Source organism: Electrophorus electricus, chromosome 2 (assembly GCF_041902795.1).
Source record: "Electrophorus electricus isolate QZ-2024a chromosome 2, ASM4190279v1, whole genome shotgun sequence".
Lineage (NCBI taxonomy): Eukaryota > Metazoa > Chordata > Actinopteri > Gymnotiformes > Gymnotidae > Electrophorus > Electrophorus electricus.
The window spans coordinates 31,628,569-31,646,803 of record NC_137498.1 but is presented as its reverse complement, the minus strand read 5'-3'; the positions used below and the strand labels follow the sequence as shown (position 1 = coordinate 31,646,803).

Sequence of the window (18,235 nt, the reverse complement as noted above, 5' to 3'; positions counted from 1 at the left end):
CATGTTCTCCCTGTCTTGCGTATTATTTTAGTTCCAAGCCGTAATTTTGTTTTCTCCGCCCCTCATTTCATTGCTCACGCCTGTCCCTCGTTTCTACCTTGTTAAGTTCATGTATTTAAACCCTGTCTGAGTGCCTGTGTTTTTGCTGTTCATTGTGTTTGGAGGATGTATGAAAGCCCATCTGTATTTCCAAGCCTTCGTTTATGTTAGCCTGTTATAGCCTGCTTCCCTTGTTTACCTCCAAGTGTTTGTTTGTTTATAATGTATCCCCGTAATCTCCGTATTGACTCTATGACCCTGGACTGCTACAACGACTATGACTCTGGGTTTGCCCCTAATAAATCTCGCTCTTCTCCGCACATGTCTGCATCTTTGCCGCTCACCGTTACAAAGAGATTATTATTTTTATCACGTTCCTGTTAACAGTAGGACTTTTCAAACATTTGAATCTTACTACAGCAGCTATTAATTATATAAAATTTTAAAACCAAAGGAGGCCAAATTTACTGTTAAAGCCTGCACACATATAGAATACTTCATACTATCTCCAATGTTTAATATGATTTCATTTTTGATAGGAACTGTAAAAGTAGAAGGAAGAGTAGAAATAAACACCCACTATTGCACATCTTACATCTTGGTTTAAAAACATGGATTGTGCAATGTGTGACTGTTTAGCTCAGTCTGCAGTTCCATGGAAGTAAACTGCCTCGTCATCACACAGGCCAACAAACTTTTGGGCCACCCTATGTGACACACACTTATTTTGTCACTACACCAACAGCTATGTTTTAGCATAAAGTTTTGCTTAGCTAAGTCATTATGAATTGAAGTTTTAAAATATAAATGAAATACAGAGCCATCCTAGAGGTTTGTATTCTAAAACTGTATACAGATGTGGATTAAAATAATATGCATTTGGTATTTACAATGAGAGGTAAATATCGAAATGTAAACACACACACACACACACACACACACACACACACACACACACACACAAATCTAATATGAGGCAGGATGATGTTCAAAGTATTTTGGTTTAACTGACCAAAGAACTGGACATATTGTTGTTCTACTTGCAAGATAAATGTTCCACAGTTACATGCGTATAATAGAATATTGATTTTTCTGTAATCAGGACCTAAAACTATACCACATTTGGCTGAATGTAAACCTAAAACCTGAAGGTTTTTTTAAAGTAAACAGTTTCATACAATTATATTATGAATATTAAGAAAATCAATTTGTTTTAAATAATGTTTTCACAAACAGACATGTAGTGCTGTAAACCTGTACAGATGATGACATAGAGCAACTATAGCATAGATATATGTTGTTTTCCATTTACTGAGTATGAGTCCTTTCATTGAAGACATAAATATTTGAAGACATAAATATTTAGGTGTATAAATAAACAATAAATCAAATGAAACAGTTTCTATTGTATCACTTCATCTTCATCTATAAATGTTTCTTCTGAGCTTTCCTCAGTTATAGGTTAAGGGTGGCTAAATACAGTGCATGTTCTTTTTCCTCAGAGGGATAAATAGCTAAACCTAGTTTGGTTAGTTCTTGTCTGAGATAGTTTGCTTGAAAAACACACCATAATGTGTAATCTTGAAATGCCTTCCACTCACGGTTCCAAGAAAATCATGTTTCTATTTTTATATTTTAAGGAAGCACAGGGATATTAAAGTATATGATCCAATAGTATTCTGTGCACCAGTGCTTTACTATATTTGGCTGTACAGTCTGTGGATATCAAGCATCTGTGGTCTTTGGTTAGGCTCAGAGAGTGTCATGCAAACACTAACTTCATATCTCATTTATCCAGTATAAATTATGAACAATTCCAGGTAGCTCCGTCTGACCTCTTATTTCATGTCAATGTTTGACTAAATTGCTATACCATAAGTAGTGTATCCTACACACTATATGTGTACCAAGAGTGAGGCACTAAAAATGTGTTAAATCAAGTTGTTGTAGTTTAGGATCACTATATGTCTAAGTGAGACACTACAGATGTGTTAAGGCAGGTTATTGTAGTGTAGGATTACTAAAGGTGTAAGTGAGACACTAAATATTTGTTAAGACAGGTTGTTGCCTTGTATGTTCTGTAATTCCATACCACAATTTGTCAGACAACTTCATAAAAAAGCTAAAATAGGTGTTTGGTTTGCCTTTTCTGTGTCATTACATTTTAAAGTATCATTGTAATATTCTTCCCTCAACATTATTTTATTTGTTATTTGTTACATACCAGTTTGTTATTTGTTACATACCACTATAAAACCATAAACAGCCATTATTTGATTATATATTTGCTGGGAAAATTAGAAACCCCAGAAATGTTTTTAAGAATAATAAAATAAACAGAAACAAAACTGTTCAAAACATGCTTCTTGCTTTATCTAAAACAGCAAATATTAGGTAATTTTGCAACACTGTCTTAACAAGCTGTTGGTAAATGACTTATGAAAATGTTCATAAACTCCCAAGTATATACAGGCTTTTGGTGTCAAAGAATTGGTTTACGGGTATTATGAAAGCATTGGATTTTGTCTCAAATGTTTTTTCATGAGTCAATGATGAGGTGACAAGCTCACCCTCCTCATGGTATCATACACAACATATGCAATAAAAGTACACTATGAAGTACACAGACCTGCTATCTTGTTTTATACACTACCTAGAATATCTTGCATCACACCCAGGTTTTACAGATTTCTAAGAACTAAATTCTACGGAATTGAACATAATAATCAGATGTGGAGAGTAGGTCAATTACAGAGTGCAGCATAAATAGAGAAAAGGGCATATAACACAATATTTCCCCAGAACAAGTATAATTGTTTTTCTGTACAATATACTGTACTATATAATGTAATTCAAGAAATTCTATTATGAGGTGTGATGTCAAACCTTCTGATAAGAACAGTCAATTTGAATGCCTAGAGAAATATGCAAAAGAGGATGACAAAGACCTTTTAATGATGGTGCATGTGCCTGCTGAGTGCTACAGCTCACACTATGACAGGCTGTCCCAGCTGCAGTCTGAAGGATGCTCTGTTGTAGTTCAGTGCTGCAGTCGGCACTCCACTGTTCTCCTGTGTTTCGATCTAAGCTTTGGAAAGGCTGATATCCATTATCAACTGGCATAATGGTGCTTTCACAGCCAGGCAGTGAAACATCCTGTGCATTCGTACTGCAAAATGCCATTTCCAGCATCTGATTAACATCATCGTGAGAGCTAATAAATGCCTGGTCCAGAGATGCATCTGTCTCTGGCTTGTTGCCATGATCCAGGACCTCACTGGTGCTCTGATATCCAAGAATCACAGTAAAGTCATTGCTGGAGGGAGGGAGATGTGTCATGCTGGTGTCAGCAGACCCTGAACAGCCATTACATGGGCTGTACTCAAAGTCTGTTGGTATCAGTGGCTCCAGGTTCTGAGGCAAAGAAGAAAATAAATCCTTTCTGTCATTTTGGCAGTGGGCTGAGTGTCTAATGGGTTGGTCTCGAAAACAGGAGCCTGAGGAGTCTGATCCCATATAGCACCTATTGCTGAAGGATGAACCAGAGCTACTCCCACACTCCACCCTCAAATCTGAATCCATATTGTTTGGTTGCAGATATTTTTGAATTGCATTAGATTCTGGCATTTGATGGTTTGGACCTGCTTGGTCCTTCTTATGCAAATCACACTTAGCATCTGTTTCTTCCACACTCTCATAGCCAGTTTGGGCATAAATCACGTGAGATAAATCGCCATAATGGCCAAGACTATGCTGACGGGGTTCACTCCTGTTGTCTACGTTTGAATATGATTTCCTGTTGACAGAAGAAGGGTATGACTTTAGAACAGAACTAAACACACTGTAGGCTGATCTAATAGCACAAGTGTTATTTTAACACATTTCAAGTGTATGAAAATTTAGTCTACCTTGTCTCGCCATTTTTGTCCAGTTTTGAAGTTTCAAGATGGACAGCATTGAACTCATTTTGAAATGAAGGGAAATGTGGGACCTGATAAACATCAAAGAATAAAAGAAATAAATTAAATTTAGGCCCCCCTCAGCAAATCAGCCTTCAGCCTATATGTGCTCTACATATGTAAGAATTTTGGTGACTGCCTCGAGAAGCTGGTTAAGAAAACATAGTAGTGTGTAAAGTTGACATCAAAGTAAAAGATGACTACTTATATAACATAATTAATTTAGCATAGCATAATCACATGTTATTTCATGTTTTTCTGAAAGGTGTGCATATCTAAACTTTTGACAGATACTAATAGTCCTACGGAATATAATGTCTTGTCAAATTCCACTCTGTGCCTTTCTGTTGCACATACTGCAAAAACATATTTTAATGCTTGATCCTACAGTTTATATACTACAACCACCAGAACTGGCATACATACTAAGAGTCTCAATAATGCACACATTCATTTTTTTACATTCCTATTTATACTTTCTATTTTCATCTCTCCATCCTCCAAAATAAAAATATTTTGAGAAAAATACATGGGTTTAGATACTCCTAGAAGCTAGAGCCATCAGGCTGGTTATTAAAGTTTATCTGTTGTCTGAAGGTGCATGGCTACTTTTTAGTTTGATTTTACTCATCGATCTAACCATGCTTCTATTTCATGTTTCAATGTACAACCTACAAATGTACAAATTGCTAAACAATTCCAATATTATTATTTCATGTTATTGGAATGGGCTTAGGCAATCCATCCTAAAGTTTGTTCACAATCTTTATATTGTAGTTCTTTCTTATTAGCAAAAATTATCTTTGCAAACCATTTCCACACGTCATGCAGCATTAAAGCTACAGGCACAAAACTATCAAATATTTTTGACATTTTCCCTTTCATGTTACTTTAAAAAAAAAAAATGTTTCCACTTCCTCTTAACATTTTTACACAAAAATGTTGAAGACTAAAGGTTTTCTATTAGTTAGTTATCAGTTACTGAAGAGTCTTTTGGGGTACTTAATCCTGAATCATTTCAGAAATACACACATTAAAAACAGCAGTGGGGAAAATAATGTAAATCACAGGAACAGAACATTGCCTGCCTTTTTTTCAAAACTGTGAGTTATTGTTGGGACAGGAATCTTATCCCACCACTCCCTCACGATTCTGTAATAAAGAGGTGAAAAGAACAGTTATTCTCTTGTGATGTGTTGGTCTGAATGAGCCTCACTGGACATATACAGCAACTTTCCGTACAGAAAACTATAGACACTAAGACCTGACTATGACTATGACTATATATTTAATAAAAGAGACCTTACTTGATGTAACAGTAGTAGATGGTGAGTATAAAGAAGATCAGAATGACACATGAAATGGGAATTATTATCTTCAGAATTTTCTGTAAAGAGAGTGCTAGAGACACAGATACATGTAATCCATTGGAAGGGTTAAAATGTTTTTTATGTAAAGATTTCATATGTTTAAAAACTTACATGTGCTGAACTCATATGGTTCACTGTAGTCACTGTATATATCGTTATAATTTGTAACCACTCTTGCCCAAACAATATAGTTGGAATTAGGCTGAAGGTTTCTACCCACAAACTCATAGTTAGTTTGATCTACTTTCATTGGGTCTGTGGACACCTGTAGAGCAAAAGTACAAGTAATCATTTTTTTGTGCTGGTTTTCCTGTACTACTATGACACGAGGTATGTGAACAGATAGTTAACTGTTTATCTTATGCAGCTCACTTACATTGTGTGTGCTTCCTTTAACACTGTAGGTGAGCTCTACAGACAGACTTTCATAAAATACCGTACCATGGGTATATTTGGTGTCCCAAGTAATACGAAAGTTGCCATTTTCTGTCAGACTGATTGATATGATGATTGGTCTTTTAGGCTTGACTACATGGAAGAATAATTATAGTCAGTCATACACTTCCTTAACAAACTCTCCTGACTCTTAGTAAAATATAAAATCCTCTGACTTCTCCAGGACATAATGTTAACAACTGTTTATATAAATGCACAGCAGATACACAAAAAGCAGAAAATAAATAATAATAACTAAATAAAAGGATCAAAAGGCAACAAAGAAAGAGGACAAATAGCTGATATCCAAATTGTAGCTGCATAGTTCACAAAAACACATAACAGACACTTTTATTTGCTAAACACCTCAAAAATTATCACAGAATTGAAGAATTTCAATAGGAAAAAAATCCCAAATTTTATAGTGTTCCAAAATGCATTCCAATTAATGTTATTTCCATAGTTAAAGTTACTATGATTATTACCATAGTAGAGACATGACCACTGAAAAAACAAACACGCCATAAAATATAAAATTATTTAACTGTGTAAAAAGTAAATAATGTATGAAATAAAAAAGTGAGATGACTAAAATGAAATTCACATATCACTTACTGCTTTCTCTAGTTTTGATATATTTGGTAAACAAAACATTTCCTTTTCTCAACAGATTAGCCTTGAAGGTCTCTCCAACAACAAAGCCGTTAACTTGGAACTTGCATTCACATGCACTGGAATAGATGTGCTCAAACCTGCATATAAATGTTCTGGAAAACATAAATATACAATGTGTGCACTCAGAATCAACAAATTAATCCTGAACATTAACTTTTTTTAAATAGCCAACTACCCAGGAACACATATTATATTGAGGAACTCACTTCGTTGGTTGAACGTCAAGAGAAACATTGAGTTTGTATTCAGAGCAGTCGTTGGTATTGTCTGGAGTCATATGGCATGTCATTTCCTTTTCATAATCATTAACACAATTCAGATCCAGTGAAGTCTCTAAAAATGCTTTAAAATTGGCAGCATATCATCATAATTAAGTCACTGATACATAGACTATAGTACAATGTACTGGTTGATTTCCTTGCCCGATGGTTAAGCATAATATACCTTGTTGTATTATTTTAATTTGGTCAATTAATCATAGTACAATAGAGATGAATAATAGTAGAAAACATACCACTGACGAGGGGAAAGAGTAGTAGCAAAATCACAATAGTGCGCATTGTCGTCAAAAAGTCTGCGGACAAACGAAAGCGCAACAATTGTGTATAAAACTAAATTTGTAAAAGTATTAAATTATTCAAATTAATTTTAGATAAAGCTAAAGTGTGCGATTTGTCTAACGTGTAATTTATATATACGATCTACTGCTATTGGACTACTAATAGATCATAGATAAAAAAAATTTGTTTGGGTAACAGTAGGCCTATATTTCCACAAATGCATTCTGAAACTTACCTATGTAGTATTAAGTCGATCCAAGGATGTCAAAATTGTTCCAATATTAATATTTCGGTTTGTTGATATTTTTGCCTTTGTATTAGTTTTTAATAGTCAGTTTTAAAAGCATTTACATGTTTTACCTTTAAGGAATATTGTAGTCTTATCTCACTTCCCTGTTCGAATACATGGATTTGGTAGTGTGGGCGGACTTCTGGTTTTACTGGAACGATGACGCTGTAGTTCTGTGGAACTCAAAGATGCAGTATTGCGCTGCTTACCGCTGGTCTACCAAAGTATGTGGAAGAAAACAAAACCAACTAGGTCCAGACAGAAGACCTTTCTCTGGTATCTGACATCACTGTTTTCAGGATTTTAATATTTTATTTCCAAGCCTATATAAGGAAGTGTTTCGTACAGAAAAAAAAAACAAAAAAAAAAAAACAATTTAAGGAAAAGTCTCGCGTTTCCACCAGAAGTGATTTTTAGATCTATAAGTCCTGTCCAGTAAATTAGGTTTTTGCAAAAACGTTAGCAATGAAGACAATCTTAAGTGAGGCGCACACACAGATCTTTTTTTACATGGCTATTTTTCATTGTTTAAATTTTAAGCAGGATAGAGGAAAACACACTTTTTATCATTTTAATCTAATCCCCACCGCATTTGAAAAACAATCATTTTGATCGGATTGGGCGTTTGCTTTGAAATTATGTGCATGGAGATCATAAACTACTGACAACGCCGATGCTGGAAGATGCTGTAGTATTCCTTTAAAATAATCCTGAATTTTGCTGCTCCAACTGCTGACACCTAGTGGAGAAAAACTTCAGATTTACAGATTTTGCTCTTTATTATACTGCACTGTGACTGGATCCTGATCGCACAGCAGCGTAGTCACTGCACTGCAAATTGTGGTTTCCCTACTTCTAGTATCTTACTCCTCAGCTAATTAACACGTACTCATTCAAACGCTCTATTGCAACATGTAAAACACTAAAACATGCAGTTCAGCTATATAGGATTAGCACAGGAAAACACTGATAAACATCAAAAATAGTCATCACAAACTGACATGAAAATACGCTATGCACGTAACACACAAAGCACCCGAAAATGTTCACACCCGGAACTGTTCAAACCCCTAGACGTTTACGACCGGAAGTGTTTATTTCCGGAGGAGAGTGTTTTCGCACCCTCTCCCCCCCATCCCCCCACCCCCAGCACAATTGACCATAAGTGAGTAGACTATTCTCTGAAAACGGAAGACATTTTTGTAAGTACCCATAAAACTGACTAGTTCTTTGTTTTGGTTTGAATTACCTGGTATTCCTCTTACAGAGTGTACAGAAAAGAAGATAAATATGTAGCCTGTCTACCCGACAATGTTTTTTGTTTTGTTTTTAGATTTCATGACCTGTAGCCACAAAAAGCTAACTATCGCTAGCCATCTTGTATTTACCTCACATTACTTAGAATAAGTTAGCTTGCTAGTTGGCTAGCTACAATGTTCTCTGTAATGTGTTTTACTGAAAGCGAAAGGCATCCAAGTCAACAGCAGAAAGTTTTTGTGTGTGGACGAGTTCATGGTTATTTTGACTGACACATCGGTGCATACTGAAATAAATGATGAACGGCTATACTGAACAATTAATGATTTTCCAATTTTGGTTTCATAATTAAGTTTCTAAATGCATGGAAATCCATTGGTCACTGCAACAAGATATGCACAGGATATTTAAGAGCCAATCCAACTAAACTGCACTTTGTAGTAGCCTAAGCTGCTTGGGTAGTGGCATTACTTAATAAGTATGGTGTATTCATGCAAAAGTTGGCTTGAGTGCAGTCGTATTAATTAAGACTGGGTATTAATAATAATAAAAAAAACATTTCACTGGGATGCCTGCATCAAAATTTGTGGTTAATGTCTTATAATAAGAATAACATTCCTGACAAATTCCTGATTAACTGGGAGAATGTAATACCATCTGTTTATCCATTATGTCAGTCTGTCTCTCTTTATTTATAACCATAAACCAAAATGCACTGTTCATTTCCACTTTAGGAGGAAATTCACAGGGATGTCCCGACAAATGGGAGATAGTCATAGACGCTTCTTACAGACAATGATGAGTAATGGTGTCATTAGTAGTTCCCAGGCCAGTGCCCTTCATCGACACTGCTGTGAAACTCATGGAGGTGTGTAATCTTTTGACTGTTGCTAATTACATTCATCTACTTTATCAGACATGCTTAATTTGTATGTACACTTACTGGATACATTGTTAGGTACACACATCTTGGTGGTGCATTATATAGCTCTACAATTACAGAATGTAGCCCATGCACAAATTTTCATCTGCCTTCCACACTTTTCATCACTTGTTAGTTTTTGACCACAAGTCCACTTCTGGCTGGATATTGTTGTACTGTCCTGGATATATTATACTACCATTCTCATCGTAGTAGTGACACTGACATGTTTGACTGGTGTGAGTGAATTAGGCACAGCAGCAATGCCTGGACTTGTTGCATGTCACTGTCAGTGCTAGGCTGAGAGAGGACTACCATCCCAAAATATCCAGCTCCAAATGCATGGAAATGAAACTGATGAAGAGGATGTAGTTAGCACATGGTTGTACATGTGCATGGTGTTTCAAATAAACACAGGTTTCTAATAAAGTGACTGGTGAGAAAATGTTCAAAGGAAAGTGCATTTTAGTAGTTTGTTTATTATGTCTGTGCACCATTTTTTGTGTGTGTGTGGTGTTCCTCTGCAGCACATTATTCACAAGAAAAAGTGGAAGACTTCATCAGTGTCATCAATGCTCAACTTCAGCCACTGTTCATGCACATCAGAAAAGGAATGTCAGAAGAAGATGGACTAGACTACTTTGCTTTGGTCAGTAATGCATGTATATTAACATGTGTAGTGAAATCAACCTCACCTAAAACAGGACACTCAGACTCCTTGTTTTTCATCTAGGTAAACATGGCTAAAACAGACATAACAAAGATGTCCTCTGATTATGCAGATAATGAGTTGGAGTTGTTTAGGAAAACAGTAAGTAATTTGTTGTGTAGCATTTGCTTACTGATATTTGCTGATTTTGATGTGTTGCTAGAATGGCAATGTGTTCCTTAAAAACCTATGCATGCATCCCTCAAATCATCAAGAAAACACTACAAAAGCAGAATGTTTTTAAATGACAATCTTTTGATCATTTCTCCAGATGGATCTGATTGTAGATTCTGAGAATGGTACAGCCTCTTCCACTGATATCCTGAACTGTGCTGACAGTCTCCAGACGAAAAAACTGAAGAAGAAGGAGACTGAACATGTGCTGAATAAGTTTGTCCAGGACAAATGGTTAAATGAGGTAGATTTTCTTGTAAAGAAACATTTTACTATCCTGGTTACACTTTAACTGTTGTTAGTGCTTAAGAGTTAGAGCTAGGGCATCTACATGTTTTTTAAGAGCACCAATTAGCTTTGTGCATGGTAATTCTGGGCGTTGTTCTCCTACATGTGCTTTGTGCTTCCAAACTGGACATACAGGCATAGAGTTGACTGAATGTGCCGAAATAGCAAAGCTGCATGATATGAATGTGGTTCTTCCCAGATTGAAGGTGAATACACTCTAAGCACTCGATGCATCATTGAAATGGAACAGCACATGCGCACGATTTACCCAGACCTCATCAAACGGTGCTTTGTATGCCACAACATTGCAATCCAGGTGATGATCACAGAATGTGAACAGATACTGGAAAACTTTTTCTCCAATTCATATACATGGAAGCCTACACTAGAAGTTTACATTGCTTTTCTTAATGTATGAACATACTAACCTTCTTCCTCTGTTCCATATATTAGTTGGTCACTATGAAACTGGGTCATTTTTATTAATATAAATATTACTTTTATTTTATTATGATTAGATTTCATGTCTTATTTTCTAAGGAAAAATGAAATATGATAACAAGTTAGAGCAGCCCATGAAACATTGTTTTAATGATAGCAAATTATTATTTGTCCACAGTGCCAGTAAAACAGAATGCTTACCTTTACTGCAGATGCAGAATATGTAAATCTAAAATTTAAAAAATTCTAAAATATACTGATCTGAAATATATTGATGCACTGATTTTTTTCCTTTGCCTGTGTGAATGACAACTTTGTCCCTCACATCTTCAGGGCCAAATCTGTGAAAATGCTGTGTGTGGCATCAAGATACACCTTCCTTGTGTTGCCAGATATTTTAAAGGACGCACTGACCCGCACTGCCCTTCGTGCAATGACTTCTGGACTCATGAGATTCCTGGTAAGGTTCATCATCATGCCTTCTGTACAAATGTACACCTTATTCACACAGATTCAGTGATGTTTGTGTCTTAAGGGTGTTACCTTTTAGAGCAAGGACAACTTAAAACATTTAGAAATGTTACTTTCACAGTTTGTATTTGGTAGACACTTATCCATAGCAACTTACATACATTTATTAATATGACTTAGATGTTGCTAGCACCTTGCTGTACCCAGTGAGCTGTTGTGTAATTCTATATCTCACTCTTTGATTTCTCAGAAGTCCAGCAGTACAGTTCACAGACTTTGCAAAGCCAATCTTCATGTGCAAAAGAAAATACAGCAGGCCCTTCTACATCCTCCACTTTGGCTACGCGCCGCTCCAGGAGGTCCTAATGTTGCCGTATTCAAATGCGCATGAGGATGTGTGTTCTAAACCATTATTGTTATAGTTGTGTTCTGATGGTTTAAAATTTTTTAAACTATATTGTACATTTGGATTGTACATTTTATTTGATGGACTATTGTAATATTTTAATGTTGTGTTCTTAGCATTTATACTTTTAGATTTGTGATTCAGAGCATTTTGAAGTAAAAGGAAAGTTTGTAAAGTGTCATCTGTAATTTGTAACATTAGATTAGGGAACTGGACTACTTGGATATGCTTGCAACATATAGACTACAACATACACACTACAAGGAGTATATATCACCAGTCTGGACTAAGGTAAATGGGGGGGGGGGGGTATCTGTTTTTCCCATAGGGTATTATTACAGCACTTAAGAGTATTTGAGTTGTGAGCAAGCATTTCTAAAGGATTTTTTTTTTTTTTTTTGCCAAGCGGGATTTTTCTCTTCATTTTTTGTATGAGCATGCATGCTTTTAGTCTGTTTTGATCAATTATTTTGATGAGAAAAACAATTCTATAGTGTCCCTGAGTGTGCCTCCACCCCCCCAAATCAGGGAAAACTTGAAAATAAATCAGAAGAATTCAGTGCAGCAGAAACACATTTACAAGATTTAATAAAGTTGAACATGTTATTGAAACATTCTCTAGAAGAGTATCACTAGGACCACCAGAAACTAACAGAAAAGCTGAGCTCTAAGGAGCGTATGTAATGCCAGTGCTGTTTGGGGATAAAGAGGATGTCACCAGGCTGCAGAACACACTCCTGGTAAGAGGCTTTCAGAAAGTCTGGGAACTGCACCACATCCGGATTCTCGACATCAACCTGGGCAAGGCAGATAAGTAATCATACTCTTCCTCCTCCTCCTCCTCAGTACTACTGAATTCTAGTCAGTTTATCACCAGCGTGGCACTATTTCTCTATAAAACTTTCAGAGAGAATGGATGATGACATGGAGACACAAGCTGGTGTACCTGACTGGTGTTGCTCAGTAGATGAGACTGGTGTGGATACAGATTTTCAGTTTCTTCAGGGTTATAAAGACGGATGTACTTTCTTCCAATCACCTACGAGTCAGTGTGGGAAATGACTGGAAGACACTACTGGATCTAACACTGAAACAAAACATGGCCAAAGCCTTATGGAAATGTGCTGTCGCAAATTATTACCTGAGCCAGAAAGTTTTGCTGGGGATCCTGATGCAAGGGAGATACAGTCTGTTCTGGCCCAAACCAAGCATTAATCATGATATCATCGTCATCTCCCTCTCCAAGACAACAGTAGTCAGGGATACGAATGTCTTCTTTTAGCTCTGGCACCTACAATAATGGACAGCGTTTTTTAAATAATCCATGTACGGTATAGAATGTTCTGAGATGCTTCTATCAAAGATTCTTTAGAACAGACAATTTCATAATGATTTCTGTTCATTATGGCCTCAAAATTGACATTTTCATCAAAGGTGGCATGATTACTGCAGCAGCACACACCAGTGTAATGAATAACAAACAAAAAACTTATTTTTTTTTCAGTTCATGTATTCATTTTTATAAATGTAACTTTTTGGCAGTTCTGTTAATTACATGATCATTACAAGCCATGAGATTAGAACTAAAAGTCACCTGATCAAACAGTTGATGCTGAGCTAGGTATCCCATACCATCCACTCCCTGTAAACAAAACAAACAGACACAGGTAATGAAAGAGTATGAGCCTGGGAGATACTATACAAGCATCTATAGTCTCAGCACGAGTGATGTTATATAAGTATAACATGGGTGATATTATAAGCAACACATTATATATAAAACAATCTTACTTTGCCCATAATATAGTGGTCTATGAATTCATTCACTGTAAGCAGCTTCTGTGACCAGTCTTCATCAGTGTACCTGGACCCCAGCTCAACAGGAACAGTCCGGCAGCCTGCCACTGCTCTGAGATAGTCTATGCTTATAGAGGGTGTACAGGTGAAGGAAGATTGGCCATTTCAGGGGACAGCACATACACTGTGAAAGACAGTAAGCCAATCTGAATCCACATAAAAAGTATGTACCTCCAATGGTGCTCTCTTAAGGCAGGCCAGTGGTCAATGACCCCTTCTAGTATTACAGGCTTCTCGGGTAACAGAAATCCTAATCGGAAGCTTTCCAAAGCTGGGCGGTGAACTCTTGGCACAGACAGTTTGGTGTTGATTATCGGTTCAGGCAAGCAGTTCTTCTTTAGTTTCTGTTCACACACAAAACATAAGTGATGTTATAGATCTTGTGAGCTTCATTTTCAGTAAAGTTGACAGCAAAAATAAACAAAATATAATAAATTATTAACACAAGAGCACCCAAAGATCTGGGTTCCATAGATCAAAGCACACCTTCACTTTTGGATAGGGCTGATCACTGTCCACTTTGCTGAGAACCCCCTGCTTCACTTTATTTTTCAAAACACCAACGAGCCTTTGCAGAATATTATCCAAGATGGAGGCGCCCATTAGCAACCCCATGTCGCATGTCCTTATGGCTTCCTGGATCTTGGCCTGAGATGGGTCTCCATGACACATCCCTACGACTTTAAACAAGCAGCCATAGGAGTAAACACGCCTCCACTCCTTTTCAACATCGCGCCACGTGCCCGTGTTGATCTTCTCCCAGGAATAGTCGATGATGACCTGAGCGCTATCAGCACACGCGGAGGACTCGAGCTCACTGTACAGCTCCTTTCTGGCCAGTTCTAAGATGGTCAGCGTGCTTGGCTCAACCATCTCGCTGAACAGAAGAGGAAACTCTGTCTCGGTAACAGGCAGCAATGCACGCACGTCTCCCCAAACATAATCCATGTTCATGTTTTCAAAGTTATCGATCTAAAATGTCAGACCTCAAGGACAAACCAGGCTTAAAATATGCAACTGAAACTACACGCGCAATCTGAAAACAAAAGCCGGCCATCGCATAAAGATCTCACCAATATGATCTCTATGCCATGGTTCAACCTTCACCGGTCAGCTGAGATAGCTAGCTAGCAAGGTTAGTTATTTATTTATTCTATCTAGATAGCAGAGATAGCTAACGCTAGCTAGGTAGTTATATAGTCCATGTGAGCTTTATCCAGAACCTCACCAATTTTTAAAACAAATCTTTTTTTTAAAAAAAAGAAAATGAACATTACATGTCACTTAAACATTAACTGAATCCAGCAAATATTTCATATCTTATAAAATAATTGATCCACATTATATTATAGTTTGCTAGCTAAGCTAAAACTTTCTGAATAGATGAACTGCACTACATCAAGTAACGTCCGTGTAGAAACACTAACTGTACTGATTACGTTCCTATTATCACACTGATGTTTTTAACGAGTGGTCTGAAAATATGTCAGTGAAAACGGATATACAGTTATAAAAAGGAACAGTTTTCTAGTTGCTAGATTTCCACACAAACTCTGGCCATTTCACATCTATATTTCTGTCATATTTCTGTTTAAATTCTGTTGTATTATACTTATAAGCCTAAAAAGACATTTAATAGGAGTGTAGTTGGGTAGGTGTGAGTGTAAGGAGATTGATTTATATCAGATTATTTTGTCACATGCATGGTCACCCTATAAATATTCATTCATATATAAAGCTGATGGAGGAATTCTGTCTAAAACATCCTATTTGTCTGGAAACCTTGTGTACCACAAATAACATTTTTAAATATAAGAATCTTTTTTAACATTAAACATTCATTTAAGCCTTGATATGTGGTATCTTAGATGATGTTTTTCTTGATTGCTGTATAACGTAATTGTCATTAAATTCCTGTTTTTTACTAAACATACAAAAATTATACCAAGATTCCCAAAGGATTTATGTGGAACAGTGTGATAACAGCATATAATGTAATGACTATTCTATTCCTTTCTGTTTCCCCATTATTATTTCAGTAGGCCTACTCCTCTCACCAGTTCAACAGATGAATGTCACAAATAGGTCTAGCCTATTACTTTGGACATCTGTCAGAGCAGCATTTATAATGATTTTAATTTTATATTTTACATATAAAATTGTAAAATTGTATAATCATAGCAATATGTTCTAATGAATAATATCTATATTATCATTTATTATCACAATTGCTGCAGAAAGCCTATTTATGGTTGCAAGGTTATATATTTTAATATGTATTTTATATATTTTTCTTTCATGCAATAATTAATTTCAAAAACACAATCAGATCTGTGAAGGTCACCTCTAGTTTTGATGGGGGTTAGGGTTTGTTTAGTCTTTCATTTTATTCATCTCTTCGCTATTTGTAAAGAGAGGAATAAAATAAGCCAACTGTTAAAGACTGAAATGTAAGAGCAGAGAGATGACCCGTGAAGGAGTATGCTTTAAGGGCGCAGTAAAGGCGGAGATTTAGCACCAAGTTTGTTTTGCATGCTGCTTTGATATTTACGCTCGAAACTGCTAGATCTGGTGTCAAGTAACTACAGGTCTCGTGCTTAGATTTCACACATTAGAAATGGAAGGCAGCAACACCAGAAACACGAACGTCACAGCAAATGGCACCACGTTAAAGTGTTATACTATTTCACCTGGTGCGGAAATTCTGGCAAGATATTACGATCCATTCAGCACACTTCGGCAAGCAAGAAAGACAATTCAACTCTCCATGTCTATTTCTGACAAATGAAGCAGCTCAAACGAGTGGAACAACGAAGCGAGGCTGAAATCTCCGACTCTAAAGCACTTCCCTGCTCCCACTGACTTTGCCTGGGTGTGAGACAGAAAGCCTTCGCTCCAGGGCGAGTGTAGCGCGGCACGACTTCTCTTCCAGCATATTCACGTCTGACATAACGGATGAAAGCTTCGCTCGTAGGACACCGTGGCGGAGACACTGCTTGAAATGCTGAGCTTTTTTTTCTCCCACTACCGTCCTGTAGCTCCTCTTCCTTATATATTTTTTTGCGGGTATAAGAAAAATACAACGTTGTTTATTTCGAGGTATCTAAAGTATTAGTTTTTCCTGGCTAAATTATGTGTTTACGTAGGTAGATCTCGCGCCTTTGCCCATAAAATATGCTTTGCGCTCCATGGGATGATTTTTTTTGTTTGTTTTGCATGTTTTTTTAATGCTTGCTGTCAGAAGCAATATAGTAACCAAGAACATAACATCAAAATAATATATCTTTTTGTTCAGATAACCCTGACATAATAATTATTGTTTTGCTAATGCAAAACTATACTTTTATGGCTGAAAATTTATTTTTAAAAAAACAAACTAATTAAATAGCAGGCGACAGTCTGTGTGTCTGCTGAGTAAAACTGAGCTTTTGTTCATCCCAAGTACTCCCAAACCTTACCATGACCTCACAGTTTCCTTCGAGAACTCACTGGTATCACCAGCCAAAGCTGCCCGTAGCCTCGTCATTACTTTGGACAACCAGTTGTCATTCTCAACTCATGTTTCTAATCTAACAGTCTTGCAGATTTCTCCTTTGTAACATACGAAGAATTCAGCCCTTTCTCTTGCAGGAAGCTACCCAGGTGCTTGTGCAGTCTCTTGTGATCTCAAAGCTAGACTACTGCAACTCGCTACTTGCTGGTCTTCCTCTAAGAGCCATCAAACCACCATTTCACTGCGAGTTATACTGTGTATGACTATGTATGTGACGAATAAACCAAACTTGAACTTGAACAAACCTCTACAACTTGTCCAGAATGCAGCAGCACAACTTGTCTTCAATCTTCAGAAGTTCACACATTACTTCACTGCTGTGCTCCCTTCATTGGCTTCCAGTAGCTGCATGCATCAGATTAAAAACCTTAATGCTTGCCTACAAAGCCAAAAATGGACCAGCTCCTTCATACATGAGGTCAAAGGTCAAAGCCCGATCCATACCTCGAGTACTTCAAACCTCAAGTACAGCTCAGCTTGAAATACCTTGCTTCAGGTCTCATGGGTGACAAGCATCAAGACTATTTTCTGTCCTGGCTCCAAGATGGTGGAATGAACTCCCACTTGCAGTCCAGACAGCAGAGTCCCTTGCAGTCTTCAAATGCAGACTGAAGACCCATCTATTTGCAGAATATTTAAAGGACAACCAACCCTGCTCCCATATTGACTGGCTAATTTAGTACTTATTGTAGGGTATTGTTTATTATGTTGTTTAACAAACTCTAGCACTTATTGTTTATTGCACTTATCATTGTTTAAGATAGACCTTTTGTATTTTGTACTGCTAGGTCTCAGCATTCATCCTTGTATTCTACAGTATTCTAGTTCAT

The 18,235-nt window shown here is 36.8% G+C and overlaps 3 protein-coding genes across 5 annotated transcripts; 1 reads left to right on the top strand and 2 right to left on the bottom strand.

The window, feature by feature from the left end:
• Positions 1-2,388: 2,388 nt before the first annotated feature.
• On the bottom strand, positions 2,389-7,554 carry il4r.2 (interleukin 4 receptor, tandem duplicate 2). 2 transcript variants are annotated; one of them, XM_027007852.3, is made up of 10 exons: positions 7,399-7,554; positions 6,993-7,052; positions 6,685-6,820; positions 6,419-6,570; positions 5,745-5,896; positions 5,480-5,633; positions 5,306-5,399; positions 5,087-5,150; positions 3,948-4,030; positions 2,389-3,835 (listed from the first exon to the last, which is right to left on the bottom strand). In XM_027007852.3, exons 2-10 carry the CDS (start codon positions 7,036-7,038, stop codon positions 2,920-2,922), a joined length of 1,797 nt encoding a protein of 598 aa, XP_026863653.2. In that variant the 5' UTR covers positions 7,039-7,052; positions 7,399-7,554; the 3' UTR covers positions 2,389-2,919. The 2 variants fall into 2 exon arrangements, with proteins under 2 accessions (XP_026863653.2, XP_026863572.2); XM_027007771.3 differs by having other exon boundaries at positions 7,274-7,466.
• Positions 7,555-8,439: 885 nt separating this feature from the next.
• On the top strand, positions 8,440-12,170 carry nsmce1 (NSE1 component of SMC5/6 complex). Its single transcript, XM_026999968.3, has 8 exons — positions 8,440-8,529; positions 9,319-9,452; positions 10,034-10,155; positions 10,240-10,317; positions 10,487-10,633; positions 10,877-10,993; positions 11,452-11,578; positions 11,840-12,170. Exons 2-8 carry the CDS (start codon positions 9,335-9,337, stop codon positions 11,953-11,955), a joined length of 825 nt encoding a protein of 274 aa, XP_026855769.1. The 5' UTR covers positions 8,440-8,529; positions 9,319-9,334; the 3' UTR covers positions 11,956-12,170.
• A 142-nt stretch (positions 12,171-12,312) lies between these two features.
• Positions 12,313-16,188, bottom strand: kdm8 (lysine (K)-specific demethylase 8). Of its 2 annotated transcripts, XM_026999733.3 has the most exons (7): positions 14,339-16,171; positions 14,024-14,196; positions 13,787-13,919; positions 13,590-13,637; positions 13,137-13,286; positions 12,942-13,034; positions 12,313-12,792 (listed from the first exon to the last, which is right to left on the bottom strand). In XM_026999733.3, the coding sequence occupies exons 1-7, from the start codon at positions 14,804-14,806 to the stop codon at positions 12,628-12,630; spliced, it is 1,230 nt and encodes a 409-aa protein (XP_026855534.2). In that variant the 5' UTR covers positions 14,807-16,171; the 3' UTR covers positions 12,313-12,627. The 2 variants fall into 2 exon arrangements, with proteins under 2 accessions (XP_026855534.2, XP_081555108.1); XM_081698982.1 differs by lacking the exon at positions 12,942-13,034 and having other exon boundaries at positions 12,567-12,792; positions 14,339-16,188.
• Positions 16,189-18,235: the final 2,047 nt, after the last annotated feature.